General features: G+C 35.8%; 1 protein-coding gene across 2 annotated transcripts in view; it reads left to right on the forward strand.

The window, feature by feature from the left end:
• Nucleotides 1-21507, forward strand: part of RBFOX1 (RNA binding fox-1 homolog 1) — a 936648-nt gene that overhangs the window by 507533 nt on the left and 407608 nt on the right. For both annotated transcript variants that reach the window (XM_075164916.1, XM_075164917.1), the window contains one exon: nt 13401-13442. In XM_075164916.1, the coding sequence (XP_075021017.1) occupies nt 13401-13442 (42 nt within the window). The remainder of the gene's footprint in view (nt 1-13400; nt 13443-21507) is intronic.

The following is a 21507-nucleotide window of genomic DNA, read 5'->3' on the forward strand; positions in this document are numbered from 1 at the left end:
ATTGTGCATGCTCATTATTATATTGATCATGTATATTATTACGTGATGTTGAAATTGGTTATTAATAATAGTAATTTGATTTATAGTGTGCTGCAATGAAAACAAAGATACAGATATAGGTAGGAGAGATGCTTCTCTCTCTCTATCCCTCTCCATCTCGCTTGTATATAAAGCTATAGATAGATATATCTAAGAAAACTGGTAGATGGAACACGCTGTCCGTGATGACTTTCAGTCTGGGTTAAGATATGGCAGAAAAGTGAAGATATGTATAGCTATATGAAGAGGAAAAGAGGTTATATTTATTGTAAAAAGACATGATATTTAGATCTTTCATATACATAGTAAAAGATTTCGATCTGTCTTCTAAACTGACAGACTTTCAGGTCACAGTTTACTTCACCTCAGGGTAGTTCATCATAAAGTGTTTTAGAGATGTTGGGAGCAGCACTTCCATGCATAAGGATCGTATGCAATGTGTCATTAAAATTATTTCAAAAGGTATAGATACGATAGAATTTTTAAGCTACAAGTTCAAGCTTGTTATCTTGGAGGTCATTGAAGAACATGACATTTAGTTTTCAAAATGAGCATGGGTGTGCATGCACGTGCACACACGTACACAAGTTTAAATGTTTCCTTCTACTTTTCTATTTTTTGGACAGTAAGGCTGTTGCTGTAGTCTCATTAAAAGGTGAAAGAAAATGTTTAACTTTGTCAGCTACACCTGATTTTTGCCAATGATTGTTCATTTTCTTAACAGAAAAGCAAAGAACATTTTAAATGAGACTTACTTGTTCAAGGTAACCTTAGCACTTCTGAGTGAGAAGAATATACTGCCCTAATGGATGCTCTTATATGACAATCTCTAAATGTCTTTCATTATTAAGTGTCAAGGTTTCTTTAGGAAAGCTTTAGAAATTCTTGGGAGAAATGTTTCATTGCAGCATGCTGTAGCACTGCCACTAAAAATATATTGCTAATTAAAGTTTATTGACATTCTTTGTAATGTGTTCTTAGAACAAGTAAAAGCATTGAGTAGTTATTGAATGCAAGGCACTGCATCTTCTATAGTTAGTTAAGCTGTTTAGGAGAGGAGATTAAGGTACTATGCCCTTCCTTTCCCTATGTAGTTATTGGATTTGAGCATTGTGCAGAATAAAACACTTTCCTCTCAGGATACCAATGCTGCAAAGACTCGAAGAAACTTTGGTTTTGTCCCTAACTTTTTCATTTGCTAGCCATAGACAAATTGGGAGGTAAGGTAAAAACTTCCAAGGCCTAAAAGGTACATTTCCCCATGAAGGAAAAGAATTTTGACTATACAGAAAACAATTCCTTCATGGGATTGTTCCTAAGTTGAACAAGGGTATTCAGAGTTACTTCAGCTGTGTGTGAATATAAACACAGAATTTGCAAATCATACCTCTGCAGAGTTTCTGTTGTGGGACACTTCTCATCACTAACAGACTTGCACACATTTAGCCATATTCAGCTATTGCGCAACATTTACTGTTTTAGAGCAATAGCATCCGTGTTTCTAATTTATCAAGCTGCATGGTCCATGCGGGTGGGAGGGGAAGCTCCTGAAGCATTGCTCTCCTCCACTGCCAGATGGGATTCCTGGTTTTGTGTATGATAGTTGAGCCCAACATATACTGCAGATCCAGCGTTCCTCTGAAGCTCTGTAATTGCGATGCTCGGTAACACCGCACGCTCCCCCAAGAAAGTGAAGGAGCGGCAACAGCGGGGTTGCTGACGCGGGGTAATGGGTGCAGACTTCACCAGGCTGCCATTTTTCCAGAGGAGCAGGGAGGCAAGGATCACGAATCACAGAGCAGGTCTCGGAGGCGGAACTTTAGGACTCCTAGAAAAATTCATAATTTGGAGCAGTCTGCAGGTGTATGTATTATCCCATTGACAAGAAACCTGGCAAACCGTAACATGAATCTCTCTCCTGTTAGTGGCATCATCTGAGGCTAAATATAGCCAATGTTATCAAGAGGTAATTCATGCTTGCTTTGTTCTCATTTACTGCTGTATTTTGTTCTCAATGCTGCTGTGTTTGGCACTGCAGTTATCTTGGTATCTTTTACTTTTAAATGAATTTTAGAAGATAATCAACTGTTAATTGATAACTCATTTTAATAGTGCAGACAATAGACAGTAAAAAGCATCACTATTTAGAGTCATAGAATAGTTTGGGTTGGAAGGGACCTTTAAAGGTCATCTAGTCCAAATTGAAATCCGTGATTTCTTACTGACATCATGACAACTTAAAAACTGTTGCAAGTGATTACATAATGATCTTTAGGTGCAAGCAGGAGAAGCGTTTGCACTGTCTTGCCACATCTCTGGAGTACTCTGAACCACAGTGTCCTATGATCGTTTTTGTAAGTGCAAGGAACTGGAGTTATTCTTCAGATGGTTGCCAGAAGACTTTTACCCTTCTTTACATCTCTAAATCTAAAATTACTCGTTTCAGTGGAGTTCCTCTGCAATTCTGTTGCTGTGAGAAAAAGCAAAGTACTGCCTTCGGTATGTAAGATTTACAGTACAAATCAGAAACAAAAAAAGGATTTTTACGTGTTATACTAGTATCAAGAGCTTCGAGAAGTGATTGTTTCGAGGCTCTTAGAGCCACACGTTCTGCCTGCTTGTACAACCTACAGTTTCACTGAGTAACATTATCTGAGTTGTAAAAAATTACGTAAAAAGTTCCTTATGGTGTGTTTGGTCTTACAGCTCATTAAAGATCTGCCTGCAGTTTCTTCTGACTCAAGCTTCTTGCACTTACAGAAATGGTCAGGGGAATTGCATAACGGAGAGGGGGTGTGAATCCTAATGCAGAGCGCGGGTCAAGCTCATGCTGTAAGAGTAAGAACAGCCCTAGTGGTGGAAGTACACATTTTTTTTTCTCTCTGGGACTAATTCATTCATTCAAAACCAAAGAAAACACACTTCTGGTTTTGGATATATTTACTAAGTATCACATATAGGGTGTGAAGTTCCCTCTCTAAACTTCATGAAGGCATAATTCCTCCGTGTCTTTGCTATGCTTTAGGAAAAGAATATCACCTGAGGGGTCCACAATTTGATAAATTAGTGCAGTAAAGGCAACCTCTGTCTTGCTCAAAAGATTTATTATAAAACGAACTGATAAGTGCGACAAAGGCTACAATGCTTGTGTTTTGATTTGTCATTTGTGTGTGTGTGTGCAAGCATAGAACTTATCATTGCATCTCCTGTGCAAAACAGAAAGGGATAATTTAAAAGACATTAATGACATTTAGAGGTCTACTTCCTGTTGAAAATATGTGTGGATTGTAATGATTAATTTGCATCTTGCATTTATGTCCTTGCAATTCTCTCCCAAGAGCTAAAGATAAATAGCACATATATGTTTCATAAATAATGAAGCTATCCACCAAAATTTCAAGCTTTAGGTAGAGTGATACATGAAAACAGCCTATCATTTTTAATGAATTTACTTCATGGTGTTCACCTTTTTTTGCAATCAAATTTTACTGACAAGTATCTATATAAAGTACATGTAATCGTATAGGCATGGATAATTTCTTAGTAACAAGGTTTAAAATTTGCACACAAATCCTGCTTATGCCGGTTCTTACCTGTTTAAGAAACAAAACCCAAAGCAAAAACATGAAAAAAAGGGGAAAAAAAATAGCTGGGCCAACCAACTAAATTAAACTCTAGTAGGATACTGTTAATTACCTCTCAGTTAAAAACAATTGTAGAATTTAAATTGTTGTTAATGTTAAAAATTCTAAGGATTTCCTATTTTATCTGCAGATGAATAAAATAAGTTTTCCAGATAAATTGACTGATGATTGATTTATATTAGGTTAATACTGCAGAATGACATTTTAGTATGTTTTGGATCATTTCATATAATTAAACTAATTTTTAATATATATATATAAAAAATACATATATACACACACCCTTTCACTTTATAACACTCTAAAGAGTGATTTTTTAATTAGAAAAAGAGTAACTCTGAGGAAAGGGACAAATCAAAGTTTGGATATCTGTCTTCATTGGCTTCTTGCTGACCTGGCAATAGCTTGTTTCTCAGACCAGTTCCTTCTATAATGGTCTCTTCAGCCAATAATGTGGATCTGCCAGATAAAAGCTGTGGTTTGGGTTTTTTTGTAATTTGTCAAGCATCGGTGACTGAATGAACTTGACTTATTTTTATCAGCACACAAGCACAGCAAGTAACCCTCCAGATGTTTACTGATAACACACAGGCAATGTCTATAGTAGCAATTTGTAACATAACTAGCTTTGGTAATTGTCTGAAAATCCATGCCTGTCTCCAGTGATATCCTTATTGTCAGACTCGTATTCTCTCCTCTTCCCTGAAGTGTCTTTCTGAGTTGTTATCTGCAGTTAGTATAACTGGCACCTTAACAGAGTAGTATTAATTTTCTGTTCAAAATTTTAGAAACTATTCTATGTAAAATGGAGTTTTTAATTAAACCCTGTCTTAATTTTATTATCTTGGCCTATAGTTTTTAGTCATTGTCTCTGTTGATTATCTTTACTTCAAAAAATCTGCTATGCAGCATGTCAGATTTTTTGCCTTCTTTATCTTTATGTAATGCAGACCCTTAGAATTTGTTTCAAAAGCTGGTAGCAGTACCTGATACTCGGATATTAATTAATATATCTGATTTCTTCATTCTACATTTACACTAGCTTCAGAGTTTATCACTTAATTGGTATTCATGCCATTACCTGCATTATTTTTTTTTCTGGATAGAGACTTTAAGGAAAGAGACTTAAGATCCATTTTCCAAAAGTTACAAGATTTTACAAGAGTAAATTCTTGTAATAACAATATGCTTATGAAACAAAAATTATTTATGCTGCAGTAAACAGTGCAATACGTGTAATACGCCAGGCTTGGTATGGTAGTGTTTGCATTCTAAGATAACATACTTTTAATTCTATACTAGTTGTTGCTTTAACATCACAATATTTTTAATTACATTTTTCATAGTGTCCATTTATTCTTTTTAGTACAGTGCCTTTGCCTTCTGATTATTCCTTATAATACTTACTGTGTTATGCAGGGAAATTAAATAAAAAGCACTATAGCTAGTCTTTTATGTATAAAAGGAGTTTATATTTGAATACTAAGTATAGATAAGGTTGCTCATGGGATTGTTCAATGCAGAATTTAATACATGCAGAACATGCATGCAGAATTTAATTTTGAGGCTTTACCGCACAAGTGTTTTCCTAGAATGGTACTTGCAAAAAACGTATTCTTAGAGACCTTTTTCCTAGTTTATAGTAAAGTATACTGCAAAGCAGTTTCCAATATAAATGCACCAATGCCTTAATGTTCAAGGGTTCATCACATAGTGTAGATGCAAAATAAACATAAAACAGTTTTTGTCTTCATGGTACTTTTCACAAGGGCACACCAGAGACCCACGGTTCCTAAACTTTTTATTACAGGGAACTATTATGTAATAGGATACGATGTGGGAGCACGGGAAAAGCTGCGGTGCTGGCTGGTGTTACGCCACCTTGCAGGCCGTTTCCTTAAGGGGGTGTCAGAAAATTAAGAGCTTCCAGGCTACGCTGCAGCACCACAAGTTTCCCTGAATATACTTAGGGAGCCAAAAGCAAATTCAGTGACATAGGTATCTTTGTGATCTGCAGCACGCGTTGGGCATGTAACTAAGGCTATTTAAAAAAAAAAAAAAGAAAACAAAAATTCAAAAAACCAAACCCCAAAAAACCCCAAACCCCCAAAAAACCTGTATTTGCCACGTAACAGTGTTGGTCAAGCAGTATAGATCATCTTGCTGAAAAAATATATTTTAGCCTGAAGCCAAGAAAAGGTGAAAATTGGACTTTGGGATTTCTTAATTGATTAAAGGAGCCATTTTACACAAGGAAATAATTGCCTACAAACTGTTTTAATGTATTGATTTTTTTATAGTGTTTCTATTTTATTTTTGGAGATTTTCTGCTTTTTTGTCTCAATAAAATTATCCTGTTTGGAATATTTTGTTAATTTGAGGGTAAGAAGAAAAGGAGAGGGAGAAATGCCTATAAAACCATAGATTATTTTTTATGGAAGATGAGATGGTCCCCATTTGCATTTACAGCTTTACAGGGATTGTAGCACTAGGCTCTTTTTCTTTTTTTGATGGAAATGCTTAATCTGAGCTCAATGGGCCATAATAATTGCCTGCTTCTTCCAGTAGAAATAAACCCACTTGTATGTGACACTTGAAACCTTAACTCTGCTTAGTATTACACACAGAATTGTAGGCACTTCTACACCAAATATATTTATGACAGCAGTGCTAGTCGATATACGATACGAAGCCAAGGGCATCTGAGAATAAATCAGTCCCTCTAGCTACTGCTATAGCACAATAACTGATGGTTATAATAAAACCCCATGAAATTAAAATTCTGTGCATGCAAACACACATACCTAGGCAAGAGAAACCCGAAGCTCTCTGTTCTGGAAAAATTTGCATGTGCGTAGACGTATACACTCTGTACCCCTTTGTATTAGTAACACAATGTACATAAAAACTCTATAGGTTTTCGGCACTGCATCATCTCATTGGACTCTCTTCACCATTTGGGGGCTTTCAGAAGTCATATGTAGAAAAAAATATAAGCAGCTCATAGAAGAGGAGGATGGTCCCAGCTACTCTGTGAGGAAGAAATATTCTTGACTTTATGTTTGAAAGCCTCTTGATGCTGTAAGTCACCACCAAAAGCTCTGAAAACCCCACTTCCAGTTCAAATCATCCTATATGTTATGCAGTTACTGATATTTTTCATGAGTCTTCTGTGTTTGAGCACCTCAGGCTCTACTTTGTGGCACTGTGAGCTCTTGGGACGGACATTGTTTCTTCATTTGTGTTTTGGGTTTTCACATGAAGTACCAAGAAGCCATTTTAAATTAATACATAACATTATTTATACATTTATGTACAAGCCCATACTTGCTCCACATATTAAATAACTTGAACCATGTTTTCTTCTGAATTCTGTAGAGCAATGAGATAATGAAAACTAATATGTAATAAAATCATGCAAGGGAAGTGACTGTTTCCACATGAAATACACCAGACAGCAGTGTATGGTGTATCTTCTTGTGTAGCACAGCATTTTTGTGCAACATAGCAAGGAAAAAACCCAAGCATTTAGTTTTTGAGAGGAGACTTTTACAGCCAGATGAGTATCTAATAAGAGAAAACAGTGATTGATGGATTTTACAAATAGTATGAAATGGTATGGACTGTCTTACAGTATATAGTGAAGTACAAGTAGTGCGACTGTGACGGAGTAATCTGTGGTTTTATTTCAGCTCTTTAATCTATGTATGAATGAGGAGAAATGAAACCTTAATCAGATAAATAAGCAATTACTAATTGTGAAGTTATATTCCGGTAAAAGCACAGTGAGTGTGATCAGTGCCAAGTCTTTCGCATCTGACTCATGCTCCACAATTCATATGTAGGTATTGACTGTAAACTATCCTTTCCTAATGAAAACAGGCATATTGTTACTATGCAGGTAACTATATTTGCATTGTCCTTTTTGAGGTGGAAGAAGAGAGACAAAAATGTTGGAGGGCCTTTCCTGGAACTACTGTTAGAGTAGGCGTCTTAAGCTGCACAGAAAATCATGGATAAGTAAGTCTGGTGTGACTGCTCACTGGAAACAGGATGGCTTTATATACGCTTTTTCCCAAACACAGGCTAAGCCTATTTACCACAAATGTTTGTTTATGGTAAAATAGCTAGAATATAAGAGACTTCAGCTGTTCACTTGCTATATTTCAACCACTGGGACTGTGCTCCATTTCAAATGACATTCTCAATCCTGAAAGTATTTTGAATTTGTAAGTGCAAAACAAATACTTGAGAATGTTGTACTGTGACAAAAATAGTTTTTCTTCTACATTTTAAGAAGAGTCTTTCTGTAAATAACCCTGTCACCGTCATATTGTTCTCTTTGCCCCATCACCTAAACCCTTTCTTTAAAATGACACTTAAAAAACTTGGCATTAAAAAAACCTCCCCAGGTGGACTGTTGGTATTCCTTATCAACTTGAGTAATACTGTTGCCCTCTCAATTGCATCCATAGATAGGTCCTATTTTCTATTTGTGTTTCAGTTTCTTCAGAGCTAGGGCTTGCATGTCCTTATGAAGAGTGGATAACTGATAAATACATTTAAAAGTTCTTAAGTCTTGCGCCTGCTTCTGTTATTTAAAGAAAACAAAACATACTTCCCTGTTCTATTCATGTTCATGAACTTACTGGAGAATGACACCAGCAGGTTGCGCAGTATTTCCAAAAGGTCTTTTTTTGTTTAAAATGATGGAGCCTGGCAGCATAAGTGTCTTATAAGACTGCTGTTTTATAAAAAGACCTGTAGCCTTGGACTATTGTTCGAGTTCTTTAAAAATTTTTCCTTGATGGAATCCTTTAAAGAGAATCAATATTTTAGGCATTCTTCCACTAATCTCTAGCATGTGAGAGCTTGACATAATGACACTCAATGTATTGACCAGGTTCTTCATGCAGTCTTGAACTAAGAGAAATAGTTCATTGCATATGGTTCAATCCAGCGACATAACAAAGTAAATTTAGGATTGAGAAGCACTGCATTTTAAATTGCAGGATGTGCGCAAGGTTTGCTTCTAAGGTCTCTTGATCATTAATTAATTATGTTATGGCTTTCAGTTTTTCTCATTTTATCTGTACAGGTTTACATATTGTAAATGCATTATTTATGTTTTCCCTTAAGTGCTTAGTACTGCCAGGATGATTCTCTTAAACTGGCACAGATAGCAAAAAAAAAAGACAAAACGAGAGAGCAAATTTGGCACTGGCACTGCACAGAAACCACTTGTGCCCAAATGAGCCTTTCCCAGATGTATTTTAATAAACTTGAACTGACAGAGAGGTAGGTAGATAGATAGATAGATGGCATCGTTGTTTAAACTATGAAAAATATTTTTTCGTTAAAGTAAGTTTGGTTTGTTTCATTTTTTCTTTTTAATCTAATCCTAATAATGCATTATCACTGAGCTTTGCTGCTTTTGTTCTGGAAAGCTTCTAGTATGAGGGGTGGTGAGGTAGATATCTACATGGAAGTTCACTCTCTGAGGGAAGCCATCACTGAAATGGATTTTGTTATTACTGCTAAAACATACAGTTTGGAATCAACCATTTGCTGAACTTCGAACAAAGGAAATTGCTGTCATTGGCGTGTCCTGCGTATTACCCCTGTTGTCTTCCTCCATTTCTTTTAGTAAACAGAACACTATGGATGTGGTGGTAGATTGAGTCACAGTATATTTTAAAATACAACTCTCACATTCATATGAAAGCTGTTAGTTTTAAAATAAATGGATGTTCTATTTGTTTTGCTGGCAGATGGTGTAGCAGTTGGATGTTAAGACACAGTCGGCCTCTCCTGACATGTACATCTTTGTTCTTATTCATTCTTTACCTCTCCATTGTATTCTCCCACTTGTTCCTAAATACTTCTTTCCAGTCTTAAATATCATTCAATGTTAAATAATGTTTCCTGTTCTGGTCTCTGTGATGTTAGATATTTGTCAATTTTATGTTTAAAATGACAGTAGCAGATAGCCTTATAGATGACTAATTAAAACGCAGAATTAATTATCTGTTTAAATAGTCAGTAACTGTAACCCTTGCTCCACTCCACAATATTTGATACACTTTTTTTGGAAGCTTGCATGTTTATATTATTAGTGTACATGAAACCAGCTGTTCTGAGTCAGACTGGAGGTCTGTAAGTCCAAGGTACCATCTTTATGCGTGCCTATAGAAGAGGGGAACAAAGCCAGTGCCTCCAGAATTTTCTTCCAGCCTCCAGGAACTTTGTGTGGCAAAGGTCGCAGCACCTACTCCCTTTATTTACACATTGTATGAAGTATCATCTGTTTCCTTAGTTTGGTTTGAACTGGCCACCTATTAATTTGTTGCCATCTAGTTCTTTTTTTGGGAGAGAGAAGAAGCAATCATTCTAGCTTTTCCATCTCCATGTTGTTTATGATTTCATAGACACCTACTCCCAGCCATCTCTTTTCCAGGCTCAAGTATTCTGGTCTTCCTACTTGTTCCTGTCTAGATATATTTCCTTGTCTTTAACCACCTTTGTCACCTTTCTGTCTGAAGACAGAATGCCTGTAAATCTGTGCAGCTAATGTGAGGTCAGAGCCAAAAGTTTCATGTGGAAGAGGACAACACATTGTTCTGAAGGGTGATGTTAAAGGTACAATCTGAATATATTTTCCCCTATATCTAAATGGAAAAAAATAGTAAATATAAACTTCAGAAAGTCTTTCCAAAAGACTCCTCACAATCATCTCGAAAGAGCCTAAACTAATACCGTAGAACAGTTTGCAGCTGCTGTGGAATAAACGAAGTATCTTCATCGTTTACCTAAACATGTAATCAGCATGACCAGGCCCAGCAACATGGTACGGCGGATGAAATGGGAACAACTGTAAATCTCTCCTTGTTTATGTATTTTATCAGAGAGACTAAACTTGTGAGCCATGTATGGCTGTGCACCACAAAGGTAAGAAAATCGGAGGATAGACACATTACAGACGAGATAGAAGGATTATCTAATTCTATATCCCGTAAATCTGATGGTTTTTGTTTCTTAAGTAACAATGCAATTTATGGCAGCATTTTTAATAACCCTTATCTCCTGTTGATTTCTATGCTGAACATCTTTTCAACATGATTACAGTTTTGGCTGCTTCTTTTAAAATTATTACTACTACTACTACTGAAGTATTAGTAGTATTTAATAACTACAAAGATTACAGTTCTGCTGTGTTCTGCAGACAAGTTATGAAAAATACCCCTATTGCAAAAGTTACGCTCTCTAGGCATCTGACTGGAGAAAACAGGCAAATTTGACAAGAGATGCAAAAGAAAGTTTCAGAAAATTATGTTGAATTAAATAAAAAGCAATCGCAATATTCCAGCATTGTGTAATGCATTGCATGTTCCATTATGTTCTCCTTTTTCCCTTTGTTTTCTTCAAGTAATCACCATGTTGTTTGTTCAGTTTTCTTTTTCTTTTTTTTTAATGCCTGAAGAGTACCCGAGAAATACTGGAACTAATGGTAGAGGCTGAACATTTCTTCTAGAAAAATAGTTGGTACATCTAGAACACAAATTATAGAATGCAAGACCGGCAGCCCTATCCAAAGCAGCTGACCAGTGAAATATTATAAAGACAAATCATTCTGGATGTTGTTCAGTTTGCTAAGTGGAGCTCACGTGCTGTTAGTTTGGCAAATGACTTTCCTCATTTCTTTGTGCACACATTTATCTACGAAAAAACCCATAGTGGTATCTGTCTTGTGTTATGACTGCTCAGGACAAAACTGAGTAAGGTAGTAGTAGTGTTGTTATGTTTATAGAATATATCCTACAAACCATCAAAAAGTGGGTAACTTTAGATAGTTATGATTTAAAGTTGTTTGTTTTAACGTGTATAGGACCGTTGTCTAAACAACTATTCACATTTCAACTAATATTTTTTTCTGAAAATTGGAGTTAAAATCTCTGGTGTGGAGGCTTACACAGAGGAAAACCTAAATAATAATAGTAAAAAAACTCCAACAACAAACAAAACAAACAAAAAACCCCAAACTCACTTCAAACTTGCACTAGATGATCATTGTAGGTCCCTTCCAACTAAAATATTCTATTGTATTTTATATTTTTTAAACAACATGAATAGATGCATCTAGAGCAGTTTCAGATTTAAATTAACTCTTGAGACTTAGGTAAGTACACTTATAATGCAGACTAATACAACCTTAAAGTAATTTATAAATGGTGTGAAGGCATGAACTTTGAAAAATGGAATCATTAGTCTGCAAGAGCTAGTCACTTTAGCTTAATTTTACTCTTTAGGGAAAGATTGTAAATAGACCTATGCTGAATTCCTTTACCTGTTGTTCCCTGCTAGAGAACTTTAGGAAACATATCAGAAGAGCATTTGTTGCTGTTAGATTTGTATTTTTGTACAGGGACTTTGTTGTAAAACTTCTACTATATATATAGAAGGTTTAGCTTGTAATTTATTTATTAGGACTCATTTTTCTGTGTTGAAAAATGGGCTGGCAGTTTTATTCTTTTGTAAGTAACCTAACTTTGCCTGAGAAGTTCCCCTTTTCATTATCTCAACAGAGTAAAAATATCTCCTACAAATGGGTATTAGTTCATATTTTAACTTTTTGTAAGTGCAAAGTAGTGAAAAGTGTACTCTGAACCTCTGAAAATAGCCTTAGAAAACATTGCATCAGATTTCTTTTTCATGTTTTGTGAATTCTGTTTGCCATGTATATTAATTACCGAAATGGCAGTGATTACACTTTAATGCTAATGATACTCACTAATGATTCTAAAAGTATTTTAAACATACCTTATTTTAAAAACAAAACAAAACCAAAAACCAACCAAACAAAAAACCTCTCACCACAGGTAGGACACATGAACATCTGAGTGCCTTCCTGAGCACCTGAGCAAAGCTTTTAAAGTTTTGTTCAAGAGGTCCTGGTGGCAGGATTGAGTTAGAAACCAGGGGGCTAGGAAGCAAACTAGGAACTGGGTGTTTCAGTGCTGCTGTTCAGTTTCTTGAGCTCTTTCTAGAGGAGCCCCTTTCTTTTTGGCAGAGTGGCGACTTCACAAATTGTGCTGCCATTCACAGATGACTCACATCTGCTGCTACTTGGTAGTGAGGTTTTGCTCAGCAACCAGCTCTCAAACTCTAAGAGTGTTTCTCATAAACCTGGCAGAACATAAAGACAGCAGTATGGAAAAAAATGTGCATTGGAATCAAGTCGTCTTCAGTTATATTTTTATACCAGATCAGAACTGGAAGTTGTCATAGGAATAGTTTTATCACTTCTTGAAGCTTCTATATTTTTATTTCTAAGGTGTGCTGTGCATATATCATGGTATCTTAGTAGTGGGATATTCAGAAATAAAACACAGACTTGTGATAGAACAGAAAAAGGGGAAAGCTTCATCCTGAACTGAGATCTTTAAAATCTGAAAAATGCTTTTGTACTTCAGACTTGTGGTGGGTTCTGGTGTTGATTTCCTTTTGACCTTTGTAAATTTTAAAATAATAAGTGAAAGAATACTTTTTTGCAGTAATGACTTTATCTAGATCCACAATACAATATTGTGTTTAGACTCATGGTTGTTCTTCCAATATTTATTTGTGTAAGATATGTAGACCTAGCAGCTTTGTTGTGGCAAGAATGCTATGCTTTCAAAGTTTTTGTTTTTTGTTTTTTTTTCTTTTTTCCTCTTATAGAGTTCAAAGCAACAGATGAGTTGTGAAAGAGAACAGCTAAGGGTAAGTGCAATGATATGCAAAATGTTCTGTTAAAACATAAGCAGAAACTAGTTTGTGCTATTGACAGATGGATTACTTTATTTAAGAGGAACATATGTAGCTTATTTGTTGCCTGTTGGTAAATATTGTACATATCTCAGTATAAAACAGTTACAGTAGATACAGGTTTTTCTTTCATAATTTAGTGAGATTTGGCAGTAAATATCTCTTTACAGGAGCTCTCTTGACATTCAGTGTGCTCTTCCTATGCATCATGTGAAGATTTAGTAGTGGTAAAGGTCACTATGTTTCTCAGACTTTCTCCACTACCAGATTGTTTCAAACAAGAAGACACTATCCTTTGGATTTTTTTTATAGTATGTGTGCTTTCAGAAAGAAATCAGTGCTAAGAATGTGAGGGAACTGGCAGAAAAGGTCCGAGTATTTTAGTGTGTATATTGGTTGTGTACAATCTGTAAATAAGATGGAGTTCCTGAACCCAGGTTGCTGTTTCTTTTTCCTTTTCCTATGTTAAAGTGACAGTGTTTTAAACAGGTTTTAGTCCCTGCTCCCTTTAAATGCTACATATCTCTGCAGATGCTTTTTCATCACAAGTATTTCCTTGTTCAACTGATTGATTCTAGTATTTTTTTTGGAAAGGCCTAAGAGTTTTCATTAACTGAAAAAAAAAAAAAACCAAACTTTTGGGTCATCCAAGTGTTGCTTAATAGATGTACATTTATTGATACCATATGATGGGTATTTTCTCAAAATCCCATATGCAAGTAGAGAGCGAGAGGCAGGCCTGAAGGAAGCATAAGCTTTTATGAAAAAAACAAAACAAAACAAAAAGCAGCATTCTTTTGTTTGCAGTTTACTAAGCATCAGCAGTGCCTGCATGACTTGCAAGTATAAAGAATATACTCTAGTCTTAAAATAAGTTGTGCAGTGTTCTTAAACATTCATCTATTCATTAGATTAACTTCATCAACATACCTAGATGCTTCAGCTGGTCTTCACCATATTTGCAATGGGACTTTTGGTAAACAAGTTATGCAAGAATGATGCATCACATATTGTCCTTGATTCTTTTCTTCCTGATATGTGACTGCATTGCTATTTTACTGAAGCTGAAGTGACAAAGCTTTGTTTTATCAGTAGTAATGTCTCAACAGAGCAGCTGTCAAAGTTAAAATATTGCAATAGTACCTGAAGGACAATCTTTTCAAGAGGTAGCAATGCCATGAGAACAAAGGAAGTTTTCATTTGGTTTTGTTGTTTTTACTAAGTTTTCTCTTTTGAATGAAGAAAAACTTTGTTTTGAAATATGATGGGAGGAGACCCTCAGCTCTTTCTTCAAGTAAATATGTGTGATTTTTCTAGGTAGTGGATAAAATGTGATGCAGTAAAACTTTCATGTATCTTTCTATTCCAGTATTACACATTTACATCTAACAATGAACTCGGTGCTTATGATGCCTTTGTGTCATATCAAAATGTGACTTTTCATGACAACTTAGGAAAAAAACACGTCTCTAACCTACTAAGATTAGGTACATCTCCTTCCACTACTGCTGTGGTGTTTCTGTTACATGAAATATAGTTATCAGTTGTCCTGGTTTCAGCTGGGATAGAGTTAATTTTCTTTCTAGTAGCTGATACAGTGCTGTGTTTTGGATTTAGTGTGAGAATAATGTTGATAACACACTGATGTTCTAGTTGTTGCTAAGCAGTGCTTATATAAGTCAAGGACTTTTCAGTTTCCCATGCTCTGCCAGCGAGGAGGTGCACAAGAAGCTGGGAGGGAGCATGGCTGGGACAGCTCACCCAAACTGGCCAAAGGGATATTCCATACCATATGACATCATGCTCAGTATATAAGCTGGGGGGCGCTAGTTGGGAGGGCAGCAATCGCTGCTCAGGGACTGGCTGGACGTCGGTCAGCAGGTGGTGAGCGGTTGCATCACTTGATTTTCCTGGGTTTTGTTTCTCTCTCTCTTTTTTTGTTGTTTTCATTACAATTTATTATTATTACTATTTATTATTATTATTATTACTACTTTATTTTATTTCAATCATTAAACTGTTCTTATCTCAACCACGAGTTTTCTTACTTTTGCCTTTCCGATTCTCTCTCCCCATCCCACTGGCATGGGGGAAGGGTGAACTAGTGGCTGTGTGGTTCTTGGTTGCAACTGGCATTAAACCACATCAGTGTAAACTCTGTTCCTGAGGCTGGGATGCAATGAAAGCAGTACACCACCCTACAGAGTTAGAGCTTGTGGCTGTAGTACAAAAGTATAGCCACCAAGAAGTCTTAAACAGACAGATACAGCGAGAGCAACAATTGCAGTACTGAGCACGGTAGAGCTGTTTCTTTCCCCTGCCTGGTCTTCAAATGCCCGAAGCTTTACCAGTGCCCAGACTCTATTCTAGTTTACAACAGCTCATCTGCTGTAACAAAAGTTCACAGTGAAATTTCAATATGCTGTGTGGAGATGTTTTGGTCATAGTTCAGTGCTGGCAGCTTTGACCCTCCTTAGTCATGCTTGCCGACAGCCCCCCGCTGCCAGGTTCTGCACCTTCAACACTCTCAGGGTGTAACTTGACCATTCTGTCACTTTTAGGTTGGCTCCCTAACTGAGCAGTGTTGTTAAAGAAATGTTTAATTGGCTGAGTTAGATTTTTCGTGCCTGCAAGATTTTGGGGTTTGTGACCTACCATGAATACTTGGATGTGAGGCAGTCTCTTCACGACAAAATATTGTTTCATCCCAACTGAAAGAATTGAAATATAACAAGAGAACAGGATTAAAACGACAAAATGCTAACATCTATTTGCGTTTGTTAAACTGAGTTAAAACTAGATTATCCTTAGATCATCTAATAATATAATAAGACAGACATATTATCTCCCACCTTCCTTGCTAAGTCTAAGATGACAATGTGTCTGCCACTCTCCTTTTTTGATTCCCTAGTCATTCCTTAGCCTACAAGTCCTGAAGAAGTTCCAAAAGAAAGGCACTTTAAGAAAGGCTTTTTAAAGCATAATAGTGCAAATAAATAATTAGACATTGTGTGGCTATAGAAAGAAATATCCAAGTCTTACTGTAATCATTTATTCAGACATTTCTCACCTCTTATCTGTTTCATTGGTTTTTAAATTCTAAATTCAAAGCAGAGACTCACTGTTCTGGAATAAAGCATTTAGAGTAATGAAACTTATTCATATTGGAGCCTCTGGCCATTATATGTAATGATAATTCTAATAATTAAGGAAGTCTGTATATTTTAACCCTTTTCTGCTGAAGCTTTGAAAATGACAGTGACCACAAGTTGGTAACTTACTCACCTTGCTAACCTGGTAAAATTCCCAGCTAGACATTAATGTTTATACCTGAATTATTTAAATGAGAATTCGTAGAGCTATGGGAATTTTATCTCTAGCACAGCTGGTTGGGTTTTGTGGTGGTGTTTTTTTTTTTTTTCATTTGGATATGTAACACAAGCTAACTGGCATATTTCCATCCAATTTAAAAAAAAAAAAAAAAACACAAAGCATTAATGCCGTTTTTTAAGTTTTCCTTTCTCTTGGAAATAGATTTTCATTACTATGTGCTGCCTTAAATATTATTTTTTTTCATATTTCTGTAATTTCTTTTTGCTTTCTAATCTGGCTTCGTTAAATCAAGTTATACTAAAAAACTTATGTGTCTTCAAACACTGTTCTTTGTCAGTATTTCCTTTAAAGAAAATAATGATACTGTTTAGTCCTCCTCATTCTGTTTTGTGTTCTCCAATCCTGATTTATAAATCCCTTCTTGGACAGATACACCATATCCTCTTCTCTGACTCTTTCTTACTGCCACTTGCTGTTTTATGAGTCGTTGTGTGGACCTTAATGTAATTGTCATTCTGATGCATTACAAATGACCTGTAAAGACACAGAACTCACAACTTGCTCAAAATCATTTAAAAACACTTTTCTTCTCATATTTGGGTCTGAAGAACAGACTTTGAAACATGAATGATACAAGTTATTTAAGGCTATGAAGAAAATCAGGATACCAGCCCTAGGTAGAAATAAGCTGTAGTACATAAAGCTATAAAAAAGTGTAGCGACAGCCTCAGAAGTCTGTCTGCTGCTTCCACTGAACCTTCCTTACTGCTTTGACTTTAACCTGGGATTTTTTTTTTTTAATCATAGCCTAAGGACATTATTTAAACTTCCAGGCTAACTTAAACCTTATTGGGCTTTACCCAACCTTCCTTTCAACTAAGAAATTATTATTTTGCATTATCAACTCAACGTAACTGTTTAAAGTGAACTTCTGTATCTGCATTTACATGCATGAGTTTTGCTGTATAAGCTAATGCTTTTGGTCCTTATGCAGCTGAGCTCTCTAAGGTGGGCATAGAGCAATTTTAAACTCTTAATGTTAGCAGGGTTTATAAATGTTCCTGTGAATACCAATGAGGTCTAATGGTAAATGGTGTGATTAACTTCCTTGATCTGAAATTTTAAGTGACCCAGTTGTTGCTCTAATTAACAGCTTCTTTCACATGCACTTATTACTAAGATGCATTATATGCAGCCAGAGTTCCTTTTCTGGTCTGAAATATGGGAAGGGCAGAGTCTTACTATCATCTTGTATTTAATATCAACTTATATTTTTTATAGTACTCTAATTTTCAAGGAGACAAAAGGAAGTTTTGCATTCAATATTGTTCTGTTTGTCTTGTATTTTATACAGTAAATGAAATAAGCTGTGACGTGCAGCCAAAAATGTATTAAAGTTATGCCAGGTAGAGGGAAAACAAAAGCAAATGCATTTATGTCCAGCATAATTTTTAAGCAACCATAATCCTGCAATATTTAGCTTTCTTTGTGTCTTTGTTCAGTGCATTAATTCATCAGGTTGTAAGGTGCTTAGCTGTGTAGATGGGTTTTTTTGGAAATTACTTTTTTGGAGAAGTAATTCACAGCATAGTTTGGAAAAAAATTCTTAGAACTAAGATCTAAAGAAGAATAAAAGGATTGTAAATAGTCCACCAAATTTTGGGGGAGGGAGGTTAATTGTAGGGATGTGATTTCATTTAAAGTTTCATTTAGCTTAAAAGTAACGTGTGCAAAAAAAGGCAAGCAAAGAAACGAGGTAAAATCTATTTCAGTCCTGCTGGCAGTTCTGGTATACTTTAGGAGCCTTCCTAAAGCATAGTAACTTTCTTAAGATAACACTGGCCTCCAATTTGTTGTTTAATAACTGTGGTGATTATTAAAAAAAGGAACAATGGCTAGGTAATGAAAATTGTTATGGTTCATGTTTAAAGTGACATAGCCTCTCACTGTTAATAATATGCTCCTTTGATCAAAAGAAGAATGTTTGCAGCACTTCCCTTTGTTGCATACTGATGGTGGCACTCACTTCAGGTTTCTTTAAATTCTTTCAGGAATAGTAAAGAAACCTTCAGGTATTTTCCATGTCTGCTGCTGATGGAATGCCATTCTGAAAGCCTTCCATTCCTTTCCTGATGTTGTTTTGGCATCTCTGAGAACAGTAGGCAGAGGATTTTCTGTTGTTCAAGTGCCACTTTCTCTTGAACTCAACTTTCATTTTTCCACAGTCAAGTATTCTCAGTATGGTGCTTTGTAATATCTGAAACTGAAGAGTTACAGTAATATTTGGTAAGGCTGAAGCAATGTTTTCAGTAACTACCTGTCCATTTAGCATGACAGACAGATTCTGTCTAGAGCTGCAGCACACTATATGGAATTCAGCAGCTACTTGATGTATATTTAAAGTCATGTTTGTATACAGACAGTCAAGGATAGGGATTTGGTTTGTGAGGCAGTTCACTAAAGGTAATCAAGGTTCAGGAAGTGGCAAACTTCTGACGGGATAGAAGAAAATAGATTTAGATAGTATAAAGTACTGAACCAGTACTTTAATTCATATCGTGGTGCTCTCTTTCTCCTGCTACAAAAACACTAGCAATGCGCAGTACTGGATCCACACTGTATTTGGGAACAGCTTTTACACTCAGAACAGCAACTTTTGGTACAGACTTTCTGCAATGACTGCATACAGCTTCTTTTGCAGAACACTCACTGTGATCAGTGATGCTGTCCCAGAAGAAAGATTTTTCTTGCTTATTTTGTATTTGTTGAGTGGGAACTCTTTTTTCACATAGCTTTTAGAACTTCTTTTTGATCACCTTGAAACCAGACCTTTAAGCGCACAGCTTTAACAGTGCTTATACTATCTTGACTTATTATTTCAACCTCCACTGTTGCTTAGTCAGTTTGACTAGCAAAGACCATAGTCCTCTTTAATGTCACGCCTAATTCAAGCAGGAAACACTATATAGTTTACAGTGCAATTTGGGGGGTTTTGTTGGTTGGTTGGTCGGTTTGGTTTTTTGCAGGTTTTGGTTTTTTTCCCCAGGGTGTTTCCACAAGGCCTTTCTGGCTTGGCGGCATGGGGGAGGTGGTTTTGGCTGGGTGGTGTTGGCTTATACTTTTTTTTTTTTTTTAAACTAGGGTCAAGTGAAAAACCTGAAAAAGCTTTTCAGTTGCAGGTAGATGGGCTGGATTTTTAACATACTCTTTGGTCCTTCTGCATGAAATAAATTGACTAGGCAACTAGATTTTTAAAGGGAACAAGACAGGCATTGAGAGTGTTATAATAACTGAAAAAAAAAATTACATCCACAATCCAAATTATATATTGTTATAAAGATGTATATTCATTGGGCCACACTGACTCCTTGAACCAGTATTGTTTAAAGTAGAGAGACTGAAGGAATATTAATTATAATATGGACAATCATGTTCTAGTATTGATGGTAATGATGTTTTTATGTTCTGTAAAATCTGTCTAAACCTTACTTGTTTAAACTGGTCAGGTTTATTTCTCTACTAAACCATTTAATTATGCTTTTTTAAGTAGCTGCCGAATTTTTTCAAAGCAGCAAAGTTCCAAGGAGAAATAAGTTAATACTAAACAAAAATGCAGATGCACACATCAATGTTGATATGTAACACAGATATCTATATTATATATATAAAATATAGTTGAAGGATCCAGTCCTACAGACTTGTAGCTGACATGCAACAGAGCATATACACCATACTGTTTATAAAAAGGGCCAAATCTTGGCTTCAGATAGGCCAGGATTTTAAAGGAAGAGTGTACTTGTTCTTAGTCTCTTGAAATTTTTTTAAAGTAAGAGAACCTGGACAGTAATTTTGTTCTGTTCTATTCTGCAGCAAAATCCCAAGTTGCACTGAAAACTAAGTCTTTCTGTGTGTTCAGCAGAAATGGTTTTCTTAGTACAGAATCCCAAGCAACTGTATATAATTTCCAGGAAGCAGGATAGAGAAATAAAAATAAGCTATGCTAAACAAACAAAATTTAGTTTTATCAAGCTGACATTAGTTTTGAGCCATCTTCAAGTTTCGGACTCAAGCAAGGAGCTATTCCTGTTGTTGGAAGACAAATGAATTTGTCTTTTAAATGAATTTAAAAAATACCTTTAGTTCTACTAATTTTTCTCCTCTTCACAAAGCCTTGCAGCAAAAATTTCTTTAGAAGAAACTATTAGCCAATATTTTCACACTCTTCACCGTGTTTGCAGAAGCTGTTGGGACAGTAAGATCAGCAAACTAATATCCCTACTACATATATCTGTTTGATGCTTTCCTAATGTATCCTAATGAAGGGCAGTCCTGGATAGCATAACCACTGCAGGAGTCTCATTGGTTTGGAAACTGGTACATTTAACCATCAAAGCCTGAATTGTGTCTTCTGTTTTTTAGACTGAAATAAACTACCACAACATGCTGCTGTGCTAAGAACAGAAGTATGAATTGCTCAGAATCCCACCTCTTTGCAGTCTTGAGAAACAGCTACCTAGCTTTGGAAAAAGTTATTTAAAAAATATAAAAGAATCTGTCATTGTTATTTACATTTGGGATTTATTTTACCCCTTTATTTGTCCTGTTCATTTAAATGGGATGAAAATATTTCTGTGAAAGCAAATAGACATATGCATGTTGAGAAATTATTGCTAAGTCATTAGTTTTA

Source organism: Calonectris borealis, chromosome 16, assembly GCF_964195595.1.
Source record: "Calonectris borealis chromosome 16, bCalBor7.hap1.2, whole genome shotgun sequence".
Taxonomy (NCBI): Eukaryota; Metazoa; Chordata; class Aves; order Procellariiformes; family Procellariidae; genus Calonectris; species Calonectris borealis.